Here is an 18420-nt window from a genome sequence, read left to right on the forward strand (position 1 = left end):
AGCTGCACCAGAGTTCAATCACTCATAGAAACCAGTCCTCTAAATAATCCTGACTGTTTTCATCAGTCTCACAATTATAAAGAAAGTGATACAAACAGGCCCCTGGCTCCGCCCCTTTATCAGGATTCATGCCCAAATTTAATGAGTTGTGAAAAAATCTGTTTTTAGTTTTCTGTTGTACTTCTGCTGAGAAACAAACAAACAAATACATCAGGAGTGAAAACAAAAGACCAAAAACATTTATTTAAGAAAGGATCATAAAATCACGATACATAATAATTCATTATCCATGTAATAACCACATTAATATCATATATAAGACAGGAGATGATTGACGTGATGTTACCACAGCCTCAAAGGCTCATCACCAAGACATCCAACATAGTTCAGAGGGTAACAGCAAAAAAAAAAAGATCTATTTATTGCAGGAAAGACAACAACTTCAACAACAGGCCGGCAAAATGGACAAAAGAAGGAAAACCCAACACACCAACCCACAAAGGGTCGTAGGATCTGAGAATCTTCCTTCAACCTAAACCAACATCAGAACTAAAGCTCACAGAAATAAAGCTGTGAAAACTGGACGACTGGACCCATCAGAAAAGAAAAAGAAAAGAAACAACACAACAAAACTCTTGATCTAAAGGTCATGCTGTACAAACTGCTGCTGCTGCAACCGGGGATGGAAAGAGAAATACTTCCTGTTCTCTCCTAAATACTTTCATCAACCAATAACAGTGCACCTGAGTAGAGAAGAAAACAGGAAACCATGAGTAGAAAGGAAATGTACGGTGTTTTCCTCTTTATTCAAAAGCGTGCTCTTTTAGTTTGAGAGCTGGACTTGCACGTTCAGATATTTTGCAGCTTTGACAGACTTCCTGTATTTTATAACTACACACTATGGTTTCAGTAAAACTCGCTTGTACGGATGTTCTCTGAAGTCGTCCATCTTGGTTCTTTTTGTCCCAGTGGCTCTGACCTGATGCTTCACACCAGGTCTTCCTGCTCCTCTGTGTCTTCTGTCTGTGCTGCAGCAGCAACGTTCTCATACTCAGGACAGTTGTGTGACTGATGGAGGAGAGATGAGAAAATATTAATCCTCACTGGACTTTAAAACTTGGTGGAAGGACGGGACATGGACCAAGAAAGAAGTGTCAACGTGACGTGATGTCACCCATTGGTTTGTGAGCTGCCATTTTGAAACCTCCATTTTTGAAATGTTGTCCAGCACCATCTTGGTTCTTTGAAACCAGATGTAACCATATTTGGAGTAGAGGGGGGTGGAGCCTGTATCAGGGCCCAAGGACACTGCCCGCCCATCTAAACCAGTGACCTGCACCCAGTACTAGCTGTCAATCACACTGTATCCATGCCCCAATGCCTGCAGTGCTTTATGGTCTATTTGACTCTAAATGGATCATTCACTTCACTTTCTAGACCCAGAGTGTACGTCCATTTTAATATACGGTCAATGGAAAGAACCTTTTACATTTTGGGGCAGATTCAGAAAAAGTAGCTGATCCAAGAAATGTTTTCTCTCTTTCTCTAACATGGTGAGATGATAACAGTGACATGGAGTCATTCTTCTGGCCTCACTGTTTCTCACCTCTATCATCTCCACAGCTTCATTCACTTCTGATTTCAAGCTCAGAGTTTTCTTCATTCTGGATCGAAAACAACAACAAACACAACATTTGACAAAATGAACTTCATAACACTGAAACTAGTGTTTGAAGACATTTGAAGAAGACAGTAAAAGAGCAGAGGGTGAACTGATGGATTTGTTTTACCTCGTCCACAGAGTCCAGACAAGCACTGGAACCAGTACGACCACCAGAGTCAGCCTGATGGTATTCATGATTATCACTGACTTCCCTGGACAACAGACAGGAGACATTAGCAGTGTGGTTACACTGATGACTCAGTTTGCCAGGTGATGCTGTTGGTCAGTCAGTATTGTTCATGTGCAATATGATGGGCTTGATATACAGCTGTGACACATCTGGAAATCCTGAGTATTGATGGTTTAAGGTTCTGGTGCAATGAAAAGGAGGGGGGGGGGGATAGGCTGTCATAGGTCAGAGTGCTACAATCACCTGCTCCAACAGTCAGATGTAAGGTGGCCTTACTACGTCCGTGTGTGTTCTGGGCCTCACACTGATACTTTCCACCATGTTCAGCTGTGATATCAGTGATGGTGAAGATTTGTCCTGATGCTGTTGGTGAGTCCTCGTCCTCCTTGTACCAGGTGTAGTTAGCTGCTGGGTTAGCATCACTGCTGCAGGTCAGAGTCACTGAGCTGCCCTCCATGATGTCACCAGTGGGACTCACTGACACAGAGGGAGGCTTTGGAGCATCTGGTGTAAAACATGCAAGATCATGAAATCAACTCAGAAATATTCATGAACCAAAGTGAAGAACTTTTCAATCTGTGGTTTTGATAAGTGCTTCTTAAACATAGATGATCATTATTAACGCGGGGGCCAGCACAGACAGAAGCAGGTACTGAGGGTTTTGTTTTCAGCCCGTTTGTGTGAATGTACAAAATAACTCAACACATGAACCAAACTTACTGAATATTATAGTGAATATTAACTTTGCAGCTGATCGGTCAAAGGTCAGAGGTCAAGATGAGCAAAGATTTGACTCAATAGACACATTTTTCAAGATATTTCCACAAACAGCAGAGAGACTAAATCATATACTGATCAGAACATTATTCCCCATCATATAATGATAGATGACTTATAAGTAATGTCACAAAGAAGTTAGAGATTTACATCATGAGTCCTTAAAACTGCCTTTCTGCTGTATTCCTGCCTCTAATAGGACTATAGAGACGACCTGAAGATGATATACACTGAAAAATAATCTATGATCATATGATGGGAATGTCGTCACTATGTGTTTAGAAAATGACGTCATATAGTGTAGCTATGCAACAACAGATGTTTTCACCCCAGTGTGTTTGTTTGTTGGTTGTTGATTTTAATCAAGATTACACAAAAAACTACTGAGTCGATTATCATGAAACTTGGAGGTAGGATGAGGAACGGGTCAGAGAAGAACTCAGTAAAGTTTGGTGTGAATCCAGATAAGGGGGCGGACCCAGGAACCTTCTGTAAGGTTGTGAAACAGTGCTGGGTTTCATGGACATGTGGATGTTTTCTACTCACACTGGACGTCTAAGTGTAGAGACGTGGAGTTGATCCGTCCGTACTGATTCTCAGACTTGCAGGAGTAGACCCCGCTGTCCCCAGAGCTGATGGAGGAGAGACGATAAACACCCTCTGGTCCTTGAAGCAGAGTTCGGTTCTCCTTGTACCAGGTGTAGTTAGCTGCTGGGTTAGCATCACTGCTGCAGGTCAGAGTCACTGAGCTGCCCTCCATGATCTCACCAGAGGGACTCACTGACACAGAGGAGGACTGTGGAGCATCTGGATTTACATGGATTTTAATGGATTTGAAGAATGTTGCAGCAACTGGAATTTTGAAGATGTGCAAAACCTCTCAGCTTTTGAAAAATATTTACTCACATTTCACATTTATTAAGACACGTTTAGACGCTGTGTTCTCATTCTCAGCTGCGCAGTAATATTCTCCAGAGTCTGACGACCGGATGGAGCTGAAAACCAGCTGAGCTGTTCTGTTGAGCAAAGTCTGGTTCTTCTTGTACCAGGTGTAGTTAGCTGCTGGGTTAGCATCACTGCTGCAGGTCAGAGTCACTGAGCTGCCCTCCATGATCTCACCAGAGGGACTCACTGACACAGAGGGAGGCTTTGGAGCGTCTGAAGGATAGTCTATATTAACACACAGGATGAGAATAAAATCAAAACACTGTCTGTATTATTTCTTAATGGTTTTAATTTAAATTATTTCCACATTATTGTAGCTTCATGAGGAGGAGTAAACTCACCCAATGTAGGAGAAGGGAAACGCTCCTGTCCTTCTATAGCACAGTGATAGCTGTCTTCAGGATTAAAGTGTCGGAGGTGAAAGTATTTTTTTCGTCCAACAGGTTTATTGTTATTGCACCAAACATAGGAAAGATGATCAGGGAGCTGACACCTGCTGTGACAGGTCAGCTCTGTCCAGGTAGAAGATGGATTGGCTGTTGATCTCCTCACGTGTACCTGGAGCTGAGGGGCTGTGAACAAACATGTGATTTTATTTCAACATACACACTAACATTTCAAACTGACTCTAATGAAAATGTTACCTGTGACAGACAGAGTGACTCCAGTTGAACCAATTAAACTCCCAGTAGGTTGGTTTGTTGTGAACCTGAACTTGTACACAGCTGAGTCGCTCTCTCTCAGGTTAGAGATTCTCAGAGTGCACTTGTTGTTTCCACAGAGATTCTCCACACGACCTGAATACTCCGGATCAGTCCTTAGATCAACGTGAATCCCATTACTCTCTTGAATGAACCAGAAAGTTTCCTGAACTGTAGTATCAAGGTTATTCCACCTGGATGAGTATGTGTAGGTACAGTTAATGTCCACTGTTGATCCTCTGAAGGCACAGATCTCAGTAGAAGTGTAACTCACATTCCAGCCATTCTGACTCACCACTGTAACACAGAGCACATCAGAGAATCAGAAGATGAACTTATACATTTATAAAACTAACTCCATGTATTTTCTCTGATGAATCACCAGTCGGCAGGTTTTCATTTTAAGATGATGACGATGCCAAGATGAGGAAACTTTCAGTTCACATAAAACACAGTGAAGTTCCCTTTAGACTTCAGTGTGAGGGAGAAACACACTGTTGGAGGTGAGGAACATGAGGGACCTTGTATAAGTTGCTCTTATAATGGAGCAAACTGGTCAATATGGAGGAAATGATCTGTGTCTTTTATGCAGAGTCGACCAAAGATGGACGACACGTCTCCACTTCCTCCCACTCTCCAGAAATGAAGCCAAAATATCCTGGATACCAACGCTGCCATCTTTCACATTTGGAACCACAGTCTGCACAGTAGTGATCCGGAGATGGAGCCACAGTATCAAGGTCCCGCCCATACATGAGCTCGACCAATCCTGAGTCAGCCTCAGCTGTCAATCATTAAGTTTAATCTAATTTTCATTTCATTAAATAACAAATTAAAACCAAATTTATGAGAAACATGAACAATAGAGTTTGATAAGAATGACCTAAAATGACAGAAACCATCTTAGAGAAAAATGTATTTGACTCTTTAGATTGGTCCATGTCCTTCCCACTAACATGGAGGAGATAGGATGTATGTTCTATACTCCAGCCAGCCACCAGGGGGAGATCACAATGCTTTGGCTTCACTTCTTGGGAGCAGTCATGTCTTCCATCTTTATTTAAAGAAGAAGAATACTAGTACTAGTACTACACTAGTTTGTCAGTACTGACAGTAGTATCCCAAGGGTTCAATGTGTCCATGCAGAAGAAAGTATTTAAAAACACATGAAGTTATGGTACAATGCATTATCTCAAATACTCCAGCAGATGCTGCTGTTAGTGTTAGTGAAATACTGTAGATTAAACTCACACATTGATGGAGAGCGGAAATCCTCGTGTCCTTTAACAGCACAGGAAACACTGGTTGTAGGATGAAAAGTACGTGATAAAGATGCTCCTTCTTCCTTCTCCATCTCATCTCCATTCCTGTACCAGACGTAGTTCAGAAGATCAGGAAGACGACAACTGCTCTGACACCTGAGCTCTGCATTGATAGTATACTCAGACCTCACTGATCCTCTCACCTGCACATGCAAATCTGTGTGTGAGAATAAGGAATTCATTTTAGTCCAAACTGACAACACACACATGCATATAAAAGTGCACACACACACTCAAGTGAACCAAACAAGATGTAGGAAATAAATGAATGAATGTTCAGATGTAAATGTTACCAGTGACAGACAGAGTGACTCCAGCTGAACCAGTAAAACTCCCAGTAGGTTGGTTTGTTGTGAACCTGAACTTGTACACAGCTGAGTCGCTCTCTCTCAGGTTAGAGATTCTCAGAGTGCACTTGTTGTTTCCACAGAGATTCTCCACACGACCTGAATACTCCGGATCAGTCCTTAGATCAACGTGAATCCCATTACTCTCTTTAATGAACCAGAAAGTTTCCTGAACTGTAGTATCATGGTTATTAAATGTGGATGGGTATGTGTAGGTACAGGTAATGTCCACTGTTGATCCTCTGACGGCACAGATCTCAGTAGAAGTGTAACTCACATCCCAGCCATTCTCACACTGTACCACTGTAACACAGAGAATCAGATTCATAACATACCAGAGAACACTTAGTTTACTTTTTACTTTCTGTAGAAAAGAAACACATTTCCATGAGCAGCATTCCATAGCATTTCAACTAATGACTCCACACACTGATGACAAGTCCTCATCGAGAGGAGAGGAACTCAGTCATGATGATGATAATAATAATGATAATAATGATAATAATAATGATAATAATAATAAGAATAAGAATAAGAATAACATTTTTCAGACTCCGTAATATTTTGAACTCTAGACGATAGAAACTTCTAAACAAAGATAGAAAATAATACTGATGATAATTCATTCATATATTTTCTTTCTGCATCACTTTACAGGTGTTTATCTGAAAATGAATGAATGGTTCATTTATATTTTTACTTTCTTTCTCAAACTCACTTCAGGTGAATCAGAAGTCTGAGTGTAAAATAGAGTGACAACATGAATGTAGAGGTACAGTACCTGTTACAGTGAGAAGAAGGACAACAAATCCACTGGCTGCTGCAGTTACACTCATAGTAGCTGCTGCTCTCGTCTGTGACTTCAAACAAGAAAAACGTCCACAGATAAATAATGTGCACAAGATGAAACTCAGTCACATCACAGACACGTCTACCTACAACACAGAAGAGTCTGAGAATAAAGACAGATTCTGTAAGAGAAAGATGCATTTAAACTGTTAACCCCCCCACCTTCCTTCCTCTTTCCACTTACATGCTTGCTGAGCCAGAAGGTGTTAAATTAAACCTAAAACAAAGAAGTATCTTGTGTTTTGTACAAACTGTGAATTTCTTCATTTAACAGAGTCTGAGAAACGACTTCAGTGTCTTTTCCCATCAAACCTGAATCCTCCTCAACTGAAGCTGTGAGCAGCGTTGAACAGGCCTACGATTTGGTCCATGTCCCATCCACTAACATAGAAGAGGCCAGGTTTATGACAAACACTGCAGCCAGCCACCAGGGGGGGACAGATATCATCTGGCTTCACTTTGAGGGTAGCTGTCATGTTGTCCATCTTTATATTCAATATCAAACGTGAAGTTTAGTGAAGATTAGACGTTGTAAATTTGAGTTAAAACAAATTCCTGTTTCAAGGTGAAACATCAAAGTTTGACGTGTCACCATGGAAACTTGAATATTTAGCATTCATCTCTTTTGTGTTGCAGGATGAGCGGGTGTCACTTCTGCAACAATCTCCTGTTAAATCTTCAAAATGTACAAACTGTTCTTTAAACTGTTCATGACGACCTCAATAGTCCTTTAAATATTATTATCTCAGAATTTTTCATTAGATTTATAAATACAACAAGACCTATATATTTGTTGACTTGTGTACTTTACATAATCCAAAAGATTGTTGTTGAAACCCCCCCCCCTTCAGAAAATGATTATTGGTCACTCCCATTGATTGATATGAAATCATTAATTTGCTCTAATATAAGTCACAACTTATTACAATTCATAATATTTAGAATTGAATCGTATTGTTATTTGTAACATTTTGACAGTAACATAAATTACGGTTAGCGTTAGCCTAACCTGAGGCTAACTCTACACGTGGTTGAGTCTGGGAAATATTTTCACTTGTGGGAGAAGAAGAACAACTTTCTTACCTTTAACTTTCGTGGCTTCCAAAGTGAGAAGTGAGAGAATTTGTAATCTGGGTTAACCAACCCATCAGTAAAGAACACAAACCTTCACAAACACTGCACATGTCTATATGTTTTATTTCTTCTGGTTCCATGATGCTGTAAAATCCACATAAACAACAGATTCACGTTGTGTTTCTTCAGTGTTTGGTGACTGTGCTGTACACTGCAGATGAATCGTCCCCCTCTTCTTCACGTCTTGTTCTGTGAAGGCAGAATAAACCACTCACACCCACAGTTTGTAACCTCAATAAGTGTAGAGATGAAAATGTTCCCGTGTGGAGCTGCTCACCCTGTTGCTCTGTCAAATCGAACAGCGCTGTATTCAGCCTCCTCCTCCTCTTCCTCAGTTCCTCTCTGGGGTTGAACTCGACCTATGTTGGAGTAGAGGTCATCTGCCCGGTTCTGGGTGAAGCAGACGCTGGCGTAGTGGACGTCATGGTGCTGCTCTGCTGGTCGTGTGTGTGCCGCAGCTGGAATCTGGTCGTACAGTAAAATACGAGCTGGGATCAGGAATCTGTGTCTTACTCTTTAACTCTGTTGGGAACTGAGAGTTTCTCTTTGTTGTGGGCCTGATCCTACTCTGCTGGATCAAACTGTGGTGGCAGCAGTGATCTGGGAGCTTTCTGTTTTTCCCTGCTGGTCACCAGCTCATCTTCTTCACAGATGAACCCAGTGTCACCACCATGAAACATTCACTCCACATTTTACTCCCTAACTAGAATCACTGCTCTTCAGTTGTGCACCTCCTCCAACCAGTTTCAGCTTTTAGTTAGACTAAAGGAATATGACCTCCCAAGACCATCATGGTCTGACCCTTCTCATCAAATCACATGATGCAGAACTCCACCGGTTAATGAGGCAGCCTTGAAGAGTGGAGATCAAGTGCTTTGAAATGAAACTACTCATTTACCTGCGCTCTGTCTTCTGGTCTCTCACCACACTCACGCTGTTGTGTGAAGGACTTGTTTCTTCTAGATGAGAGGAAAGAAATAAACAGTTGGATGAACTGAGAGAGAGAGAGAGAGAGAGAGAGAGAGAGAGAGAGAGAGAGAGCGAGAGGGGAAAGAGAGAGAAAGAGAGGGAGAAAGAGAGGAACTGTTCAGTTTGAGAGAGAGAGAGGCGAGTAGAGGAGCCAGGGTGTGTGTGTGTGTGTTTGTGTGTGTGTCTGTGGCAGCTGCTGGCCCCTCATATCTACTCATATAGTGTGTGTGTTTATTTGTGTGTTCAATCACAGGAAAGAGAGAGAAAGAGTTGAACTGTTCAGTTTGATAGAGAGATCGAGAGAGAGAACTTGGTTTGTGTTTGTGGCATTTTGTATTCTTGTGATATGCAATAGGTTTCTGTCCTCTGACTTTGTGTGTGTGTGTGTGTGTGTGTGTGTGTGTGTGTGTGTGTGTGGGTGAGTGTGTGTGTGGGGGTGTGTGTGTGTACTAGAACTTGGTTTCTGTCCTCTAACCATGTGGGGGCTTTTATTTTGAAAATCCAGCCTCTAGTCACACTTGCTGGTGAGGTCTCATCATGAACTGTATGTGTCTATCCAGTAGTGTCACTGTGTGACTGTGTCACCTGATCCACAGGAAGACAGCGAGGAGGATGACCACCAGGAGAAGAGCTGTGGTTGTTCCAGTCACTGCTGATTTCCAAGCACCTGGAGAAATCACACAATGGATGAACAGGGAATGTTGCAGGATGTTTGACTCTGAGCTGAACTCAATCCACAGCTCCAGGGGTCTCATTAATAAAAGAGTGCATTCATAACTTTTACTTTATCATTTCATGAATTCACAATACTTAAAGGTGCAGGACGAAACATTTACAAAAACAACCTTTTGTTCTGTTTACTAAACCTGACTCGATGTTCTGACTGAATATAAAGACAGTTTCTATTTTTAGAAGAATTCTGAGCTCTCAGAGTGGCCTGTTTGTGGGCGTGTCTCTCAAACTGTTAATGAGCCACTGCTCCCCCTGCTGGGAGGTGTGTGTATGACGTGTGCACAGAATCAGGGTTTTGTTGTCAACACAGTCTGTCTGCTGAGAGCTGTTTGCTCGTCACGTGAATGTGAAGGAAATATCTTTCAAGTTTACTGAGGATGAAACTTTATGGATGTTTTTACTGACGCTGGGTGGATTCCTCTTTGTGCTGCTGATGGTCTGACTGTGAATATTTATGGGGCAGAAGTCAAACGACCCATAACTGCACATTTAAAATGTAAAGGACAAAGAATGGCTAAAGTCAATCCACAGCTCCAGAACCTTTAAAGGTGTTAGGACTTCACATGACTCACCTGCTGCAACAGTCAGATGTAAGGTGGTGTTACTACGTCCGTGTGTGTTCTGGGCCTCACACTGATACTTTCCACCATGTTCAGCTGTGATATCAGTGATGGTGAAGTTTTGTCCTGATGCTTTTGGTTGAACTTGTTTATCTCCACTTCTCTTGTACCAGGTGTAGTTAGCTGCTGGGTTAGCATCACTGCTGCAGGTCAGAGTCACTGAGCTGCCCTCCATGATCTCACCAGAGGGACTCACTGACACAGAGGGAGGCTTTGGAGCGTCTGAAAAATAATCTATGATCATATGATGGGAATGTCGTCGAGTTTAGAAAATGACGTCATATAGTGTAGCTATGCAACAACAGATGTTTTCACACCAGTGTGTTTGTTGGTTGGTTGTTGATTTTAATCAACATTACTCAAAAACTACTGAGTCGATTATCATGAAACTTGGAGGTAGGATGAGGAACGGGTCAGAGAAGAACTCAGTAAAGTTTGCTGTGAATCCAGATAAGGGGGCGGACCCAGGAACCTTCTGTAAGGTTGTGAGACAGTGCTGGGTTTCATGGACATGTGGATGTTTTCTACTCACACTGGACGTCTAAGTGTAGAGACGTGGAGTTGATCCGTCCGTACTGATTCTCAGACTTGCAGGAGTAGACCCCGCTGTCCCCAGAGCTGATGGAGGAGAGACGATAAACACCCTCTGGTCCTTGAAGCAGAGCTCGGTTCTCCTTGTACCAGGTGTAGTTAGCTGCCGGGTTAGCATCACTGCTGCAGGTCAGAGTCACCGAGCTGCCCTCCATGATCTCACCAGAGGGACTCACTGACAAAGCGTCTGGATTTACATGGATTTTAATGGATTTCAAGAACGTTGCAGTATCTGGAATTTTGAAGATCTACAAAACCTCTCGGCTTTTGAATATTTCCAAATATTTACTCACATTTCACATTTATTAAGACACGTTTAGACACTGTCTTCCCCAGCTCATTCTCAGCTGTGCAGTAATATTCTCCAGAGTCTGACGACCTGATGGATCTGAAAACCAGCTGAGCTGCTCTGTTGAGCAAAGCCTGGTTCTCCTTGTACCAGGTGTATGCAGAGGGTGGGTTAGCATCACTGCTGCAGGTCAGAGACACCGAGCTGTCCTTCAGAATGTCTCCAGGTTGACTCAGCTGCACTAAAGGAACCTTCGGAGCATCTGCAGGATATAATCACATCTTTACATGAGAATGTGGCTTTATAGAATATAGTCTTTTAATAGTTTGCAGCCGTCCCTGGTTCTCAGCATCTTTAGAAGAGTGGTTGATTTACTTTTGGACACAGGACGGCCCCTTTAGTGTTTAGCAGTTTTACCAAGTAATTACTGTTTGTATTAAATACAGACTTCACAAAACTGAACATGTCACCTCTGTCTTAGGAATCACTGAGTGGGATTTGCATGTGTCCTGTTCACATACATGCAAAATCTGAAGGGAAAAGTGGAAGTGAAAATGGAAGATGAGCCACTGTGATTAAAGCTTTTTCTCACTTCCTGTTATCTTGTCTTTCTCTGTGTGTGGATGGGTGATGAGAATCGTTTCTATTTGCTTTATTGCTCTTAGTCTATATTCTGTTGGATATGAAAAGTGTTTTAATAACAAAGTTTCAGAGCTATTAAAATATAGAAAATCACCAGGCTCAACCTGTCAAGTTTCCACTCAGGACATTTTGGAGTCAACTCACACACAGGGGACGAGTGGTGATGCTCATAAGCACAGGAATAGCTGTTTTCAGGGTGAAGGAATCCCCTGAAAGTTGGAGACGTTTCCCCGTGAACTGCTGTTCCATTCTTGTACCAGACAAAGGAGGGACGACCAGAGAGAAGACAGCTGCTGTGACAAGTCAGTGTTGGACCAATCGGAGAACAGATCACCTGAACATCTGGAACAGGAAACACACATAGAAGCAGCTGTGGGACCCCAGGTTGAGAACCAGTGAACAACACAGTGACTTAGTGTTCCTCAGTACCTGTGACAGTCAGAGTTGTGCCAGGGAAACTTCTCTCCCATTCAAACCTCTGTGATTTGAATGTGAAGCGATACTGGGCTGAATCGCTCAGTCTCAGGTTCTTTATTCTCAGAGTGGAGCGCCCTCGCCATGAATCAAGAACCTGAACACGATGTGTGAACTCTGGGTCTTTGAGTAAGTCCACAGCTTGAGGACGATGCAGCTGCACATCCTCACGCTCAGCAACGAACCAGGACTTAGATGTGATAGGATCAGAGTGACTGTTGTAACTGCAAGAGATGTCCACTGAGGAGCCTTTAAAGGCACAGATGTTCCTGTCCATGTAATTCACTCTGTTGCATGAATTTCCATGGACACCTGAAAAACAAAAACCTTTTGACTATCACCATGACAAGTATAATCTTTACCAGGCCCGGCCCTAGCACATTTGGCGCTCTAGGCAAGCTTCACTCCTGGGCTCTGATCATGTGACAGGATTTGGGGACCAATTGCACAAACTTCATTTTCAGACCGACCACTAGGTGGCGCTATCACTATTAGTGTGTATGCAGTAATAGTCTTGACTTCATCAGGTGTTGACTCTGATCATGTGACAGAATTTTGGAGTCGATTGCTCAAACTTCATTTTCACACAGACCACTAGGTGGCGATATCCCCTTCTGAAAACCAATGTTAGACCTCACCTGGACTTGATCTCTCCACCTCTGGGTCACTGCCCCTCCGCTCTACCCACTGAACCACCTGTGTTGATTAACACCTTTGAAGTAGTTTATAAATAGATCTCACTGTCTCCTTTCCCCCTCTGGCCCCCCTCCTCAGCGTGTGTGACTCCACTAATGACGCACCTGTGACACAGAGTGACAGATTGGACCTGAGGAGAAGGTCCCAAACAAAATGCTCTAATTCAAAATCTATAACTCCTATCCGTTAAATGAAAACACCCTGAGAACCACTACACTTGGACGAACAAGGACATATCTATATCATTATTTAGAGCCAAAAAAATGAGGCCATGCGAGCAGTTTAGAAACGTACTTCTCATTTTATAAATCTCCTCCTTTTGCTATCATTAGTTTTAAATTAAGTGATTTTTCCACCCTCTAGCACCGTCATCAAACAAATACTTGTAACTCAAAAACTATAAGTCCTATCTGGAAAATGAACACATTTTGAGAATCACAAGAGTTTACACTATAACCAGACATATTTTGTATCCGTGAAAGCTGAGAAATGGAGCCGTGGGAGCGATTTACGTTTTATTTTTCAGTTTTAATCTTCAGAATTAACATGGGGCTCCAATGAGAGAAGGATCCGGAAATAATTCCTCGAATTTTCGATGCGGATATAAGCCCAGGTCCGAGAGATTTGAGAGTGACATGTCTGCGAAGGAAACAATCTCACCACCTCAAATATCTAAAAATCATGTCTGAGGACCTCCGTTTGGGGATTTGAGAGCAGTTTTAGTTTTAGTTACGGAAAAAGGGTCTTGAAACACTGATTTTCAGCCTGTCGCTCTTTTGGGCGAGAGACCTTGAGTCCCATTCATCGTTTTTGGTCGTGTTTTCGCGACCAAAAACAGGCTTCGCCCTGCAAAGCGTTGCCTAGAGGTGCCAGCCACTAGGCGGCACCCATAATCATTCACAGTAAATACGATGATGTTTTGAATTCCAGATCTACATCTGTGGTTGTATTTGTGATTTGCTTTCATCACCTCCACCCAGAGGTTATGTTTTCACCCCAGTCTGTTGTCTGGTTGGTGTGCGTGCACAATAACGCAGCAATAACTGGAAAGATGTTGGTGCAGATCCAGGATTTTATTTTTAAAATCAAATTCATGGATCTTGATGGAAAAGATCCAACATATTTAGAGGCCTGATATCGAGGAGTGTGTGAAATATGGAGCAGCTTGATTGAATTGAATGGACTGTTGGGCCTTGGTGGAGGAATGTGCTCTACTGCTACTGCCACTCTAGTTTGGACTCATTCAAATTCATTGTTCAACTGCAGAATATTTATCATAAAGGTTTGATAAACATCTTATGACTCAATGACAATGTTCTTTTAATATATGATATGTCAGCTGATGTGTCAGATTTGTTTTACTCTGCATCAGCCCTCAAATCAACTTCTGACTCGTCAGTGTTTGAGTTCAGAAGGTTAAAGAGCAGAACATCATTGGTCATTGGAAGAAGTAAACTCACACACTGGAGCAGAGGGGAAATCCTCGTGGCCTCTCACAGCACAGGAAATACTGTCTCTTGATTCAAAGTAGGCGCTATAAAATGTTTGTTCCCATGTCTTTTGTCCGTTCTTGTACCAGATGTAGGACGAACTGGGAGTTGGAAAACAACTGGTTTGACACACCACACGTGACTTTGAACAGTCAGACCACCAGCAACCTGATGATTTTGGGATGTGCGCCATGACACCTGTGTAAGTAAAGAAACACACACGTAATTTTAGACAGAGATGTCCACATAAACAAATCATAGATTCACAACTGAAATGTTACCTGTGACAGACAGAGTGACTCCAGTGGAACCAGTAAATCTCCCAGTAGGTTGGTTGGTTGTGAACCTGAACTGGTACAGATCAGAGTCTCTCTCTCTCAGGTCTGTGATGGTCAGAGTGCAGGCCTTGTTTCCACAGTCATACTTCACACGACCTGTGTACTCAGAGGCTGATCTCAGATCCACAGGTTCACCATCCTGCACTTTAGTAAACCAGAACGTTTTCTCCACTGCAACATCATGGTCATCTATTCTGGATGGGTGCCAGTAGGAGCAGCGTATTTGCACCTTCGATCCTTTTACAGCACAGATCTGAGTGGGAGTGTACCTCACTCCCCAGGGATCCACACCCTGCACCACTGTAACCACAGCACAAACTAGAATTACCACCCTGCTGTAGGATGCCTCCACCCACCAGAGCATTTTCAGTCTGTGTTCCTCTTTCCAGAATCATATGAGGTCACTGTGACGTTTGAGCTTTGAAATGTGATTAGTTCATCTTTTCACTTAAACTGATCAAATTCTCCAAAGGCAGACTAGAAACATCATGATCGAGAGGCAAAAAACAGGTTTCATGAGGCCTCTGTGACCTTGACCTTCAACCACCAAAACCTCATCAGTTCATCTTTGATTCAAGTGATCAACATTTGAACCAAATGTGAAGAAATTTCCTCAAAGGGATCTTGAGATATTGAGTTCACAAGAATCAGACAACGAGACGACCTGAAAACAAGAAGCCTGAGGTCACTGGGTGTCACCGGCTCTGAGGCATAACAATATCTAGACACTCAGAATAACATCATCTCTACGCAGAGCAGAGACTAAAGTGACATCTTCACAATAACTGTTTTGTCCAAACTTCACAATAACTCAAAGTAATTTAAGAGAAATGCAGGAAAAGCCCAAACATGAAGAAGCTGGAACCATGAGAAAGACTGGAACAATTATTCAAACACTTTTCATACAAACACAATGTAACACAAAGTGCTTTCCTGTAAATGTAGATGTACCTGACACAGAAAGAAGGAAGATGACAAAGCAACTCGCTGCTTCTCTCAAACCCATCGTTGTTTCTCACGTCTCAGTGGTGAAGCCTCATCAGCAGCTAGATTCCACTCCTGAGAAACGATGTTTGTCAGCCAGTCACAATGACAGATAGAAATAGATCAGTTAAGACCTTGGCTTCCTTCCTCTTTACTTCATTTTAACATGCATGAACGGACCAACACCAGTAAATCCCCTTGTTATTCAGAAATGATGCCTGAACTTATTAAAATGTATTTCATGCAAATAACAGTGAGAGTAGTTTTGTAGCCTGACAGTGAATCAAACACTTTCTTTACTTTATTAAGACTGGACTTAAAAAATCATGTTGAACTATTCTTTCTTTTAACCTCATGTTAGAAGTCAGCTCCTGTTTATTTACAGCTCCAGTCCATATGAAGACTGGGTCATAAAAACACATTGTACAAGGTCATAATTATGCAAACTTACATTACTTTAGTTTTCTTTACTCATTTCTCACAAGGATTCAACTCATGTGAGTCAAACCTGTTCTGATTAGTCTGATACTTCATTTAAGCACAAGCAGAACGTGGAGAGAGATTGTTTTTGTTTAGAAACACAGTTATATGGTTGTAGCCAGAGTAAACACAACTATTCAGTTAAATCAGACAAGCTGGTTTTACTTTGAGTTAACTTCACCTGCTGTTTTTAAGTTGGAACATTGTGACAAAATTAGGTAAAACAGTAATTCAATTTCTAAGTAGAAAGAAACATTTATTTAGTTACCTTTTTCAAGTTGGATCAACTTTGTGGTCTGGGTGTATTGTGCATTTATTGTAAGTCGCTTTGGATAAAAGCGTCAGTTAAATGAAATGTAATGTAATGTAATGTGAAAACTAAAAGTCAGACAAATGGAAATAAATCTGTCATGTTTAATAATTACCCCCCAAATTGATAAAAGAGACAAACTGTACCTGACAGGTGAGGGCCGTGTGCACACTACCTGAGGTTTAATGCTATGATCAGAGTTTATAATGCAGGGAAACATTTTTACGAGTATCAGATGAAGGTTCAGTTCTTCAGTTCGAGCTTCTCTAACATCACACTTCTTTCATCTGTGATTATCTGATAGTGTCAGAAGAAAGAAGACGGAGTCCCTCATGTCTGGACACAGAGATAAGACTGATAAGTGTCTCTGGCTCCAGAGCTGAGTTAGTAACAAGGATGTGGTCATGATGAAAAAGAGCCTTGTGTTTTCTTCGTGGTTTAGAAGTCGTGAGAAACAGAAATGAATTTGCTCTGACCTTCCACGGCTCCTTCTCTCTTCACATACAAGCTTTGTGGCCTGACAACCTGGATGACATCAGCCCATTTTAAAAACTGTGAAGCAAACACAGTGAACTCAGAAATGTTTTTAAAGGCATGTCGGATCGCTAGAGAAGAAACATTGAAAACATCAGTGTTTATTCATTTATTGTTTTGTGCAAATACTAATAAAAAGGAAATAACTTCATTTGGCAGCAAAGCAGCAGTGGTGTTCAGACAACGGTTCGTCACAGAGTCTTTGGTTGTTTCCAACAAGGTTCAACCAGAGTCACTGGTCCCAGTAAAACCTGACGAGAGGGGACATGTCCCACACAGCAGGAACCAGGAGTTCCTCAGGGTTTCTCCTGGGATCCAAATGGAGCTCAGTGACTCCTCAGTGACGTTTCAACTAAATCTAAATCTTTTAACCTTCTTATATTCAAAGTGTTTACAAGGTTGGGTTCTGGACCCAGTGCAGAACCCGTCTCTCTCTCTTTTTCTTTTCTCACACATTCAGCTGTCGGTGTCGTCAGGCAGATCATCCTCCTGCTCCCCCTCTTTCTTTGTAAATCCCCCTGTGATGTGTCTCGGTGCAGGGGTTGGGGAGGGGAGGGGAAACAGTCTGTCTGGACGGGTCAGAACCAGAGGAGCTTATTTATGTATTTGAACACATTTGTATAAAGTGAGTTTCATGTTCAATTCCCTCGTGTGACTTTTGTAGAACAACGTGGATGGTGAGTGATTTCCTCAGAACCCTGTGGAAGCTGTGCTGTGTTCCTGCGGCACTGAGGCCCAGGCTGGTTCTGGTCCTTCATGTGGAGGGCAGAGTCCGCTGGATCCAACGGTCCGGGTACCGCATCACCAGCTTGGTGCTCCCCAGCTCCACCCCCTGGCCAGGAGGACACATGGACGTTACATAATGTCTATAAAAGGCACAAGAATGGGACGATGACCGGGACAGTGACATTCAAGAGTAATGTGAAGGGGCTCCAGCTAATCTCTGGAACAGCTTACCTCTTCATTTCAGAACCGCTCAGACCCTAGAAATGTTTTACTCAATGTTAAAGACCCAAACTTTCATTAAAAGTTTGAGACCTGGATTGTATCTGTTACTGTGCATTATTTTCATTCTCACATACACTACCGTTCAAAGGTTTGGGGTCACTTAGAAATGTCCTTATTTTTCAAAGAAAAGCACTGTTTTGTTTTTTTTTAAATAAAGATAACATTAAATTAATCAGAAATACACTCTATACATTGTTAATGTGGTAAATGACTATTCTAGGTGGAAACGTCTGGTTTTTAATGAAATATCTACATAGGTGTGTAGAGGCCCATTTCCAGCAACTATCCCTCCAGTGTTCTAATAGTACATTGTGTTTGCTAATCGCCTTAGAAGA

At 42.1% G+C, this 18420-nt stretch overlaps 2 protein-coding genes across 6 annotated transcripts in view; both read right to left on the reverse strand.

Annotated features, from left to right (window-relative positions):
* LOC133954005 (B-cell receptor CD22-like) overlaps positions 1 to 15885 on the reverse strand; it is a 72979-nt gene extending 57094 nt beyond the window's left edge. The window contains exons 1-13 of one of the 5 annotated variants that reach the window (XM_062388247.1): positions 15721 to 15885; positions 14713 to 15069; positions 14402 to 14629; positions 12201 to 12557; positions 11916 to 12113; positions 11134 to 11391; positions 10782 to 11027; positions 3177 to 3437; positions 2097 to 2357; positions 1791 to 1875; positions 1607 to 1664; positions 980 to 1068; positions 218 to 743 (exon numbers count right to left, since the gene is read on the reverse strand). In XM_062388247.1, the coding sequence (XP_062244231.1) occupies positions 988 to 1068; positions 1607 to 1664; positions 1791 to 1875; positions 2097 to 2357; positions 3177 to 3437; positions 10782 to 11027; positions 11134 to 11391; positions 11916 to 12113; positions 12201 to 12557; positions 14402 to 14629; positions 14713 to 15069; positions 15721 to 15775 (2445 nt within the window). In that variant the 5' untranslated portion in view covers positions 15776 to 15885 and the 3' untranslated portion in view covers positions 218 to 743; positions 980 to 987. Of the gene's footprint in view, positions 1 to 217; positions 1069 to 1606; positions 1665 to 1790; positions 1876 to 2096; positions 2358 to 3176; positions 3438 to 7975; positions 8118 to 8205; positions 8394 to 8826; positions 8888 to 9482; positions 9565 to 10201; positions 10472 to 10781; positions 11028 to 11133; positions 11392 to 11915; positions 12114 to 12200; positions 12558 to 14401; positions 14630 to 14712; positions 15070 to 15720 lie in introns of those variants that run through there. The other 4 variants (XM_062388248.1, XM_062388246.1, XM_062388249.1 and 1 more) reach the window with 4 other exon arrangements.
* LOC133954084 (uncharacterized) lies at positions 4165 to 6717 on the reverse strand. The gene is made up of 3 exons (XM_062388378.1): positions 5892 to 6717; positions 5528 to 5755; positions 4165 to 4573 (listed from the first exon to the last, which is right to left on the reverse strand). Exons 1-3 carry the CDS (start codon positions 6346 to 6348, stop codon positions 4185 to 4187), a joined length of 1074 nt encoding a protein of 357 aa, XP_062244362.1. The 5' UTR covers positions 6349 to 6717; the 3' UTR covers positions 4165 to 4184.
* Positions 15886 to 18420: the final 2535 nt, after the last annotated feature.

Source organism: Platichthys flesus, chromosome 5, assembly GCF_949316205.1.
Source record: "Platichthys flesus chromosome 5, fPlaFle2.1, whole genome shotgun sequence".
Classification (NCBI taxonomy): Eukaryota; Metazoa; Chordata; class Actinopteri; order Pleuronectiformes; family Pleuronectidae; genus Platichthys; species Platichthys flesus.

Coding starts and splice junctions, on each gene's coding strand:
- LOC133954084 (XM_062388378.1), bottom strand. CDS start 6,348: ATGGAATGCTGCTCATGGAAATGTGTTTCTTTTCTACAGAAAGTAAAA. Junction 5,756..5,891: donor AGTCACTCTGTCTGTCACTG/GTAACATTTACA, acceptor TCTCACACACAG/ATTTGCATGTGCAGGTGAGA. Junction 4,574..5,527: donor TTTCCGCTCTCCATCAATGT/GTGAGTTTAATC, acceptor TCTGTGTTACAG/TGGTGAGTCAGAATGGCTGG.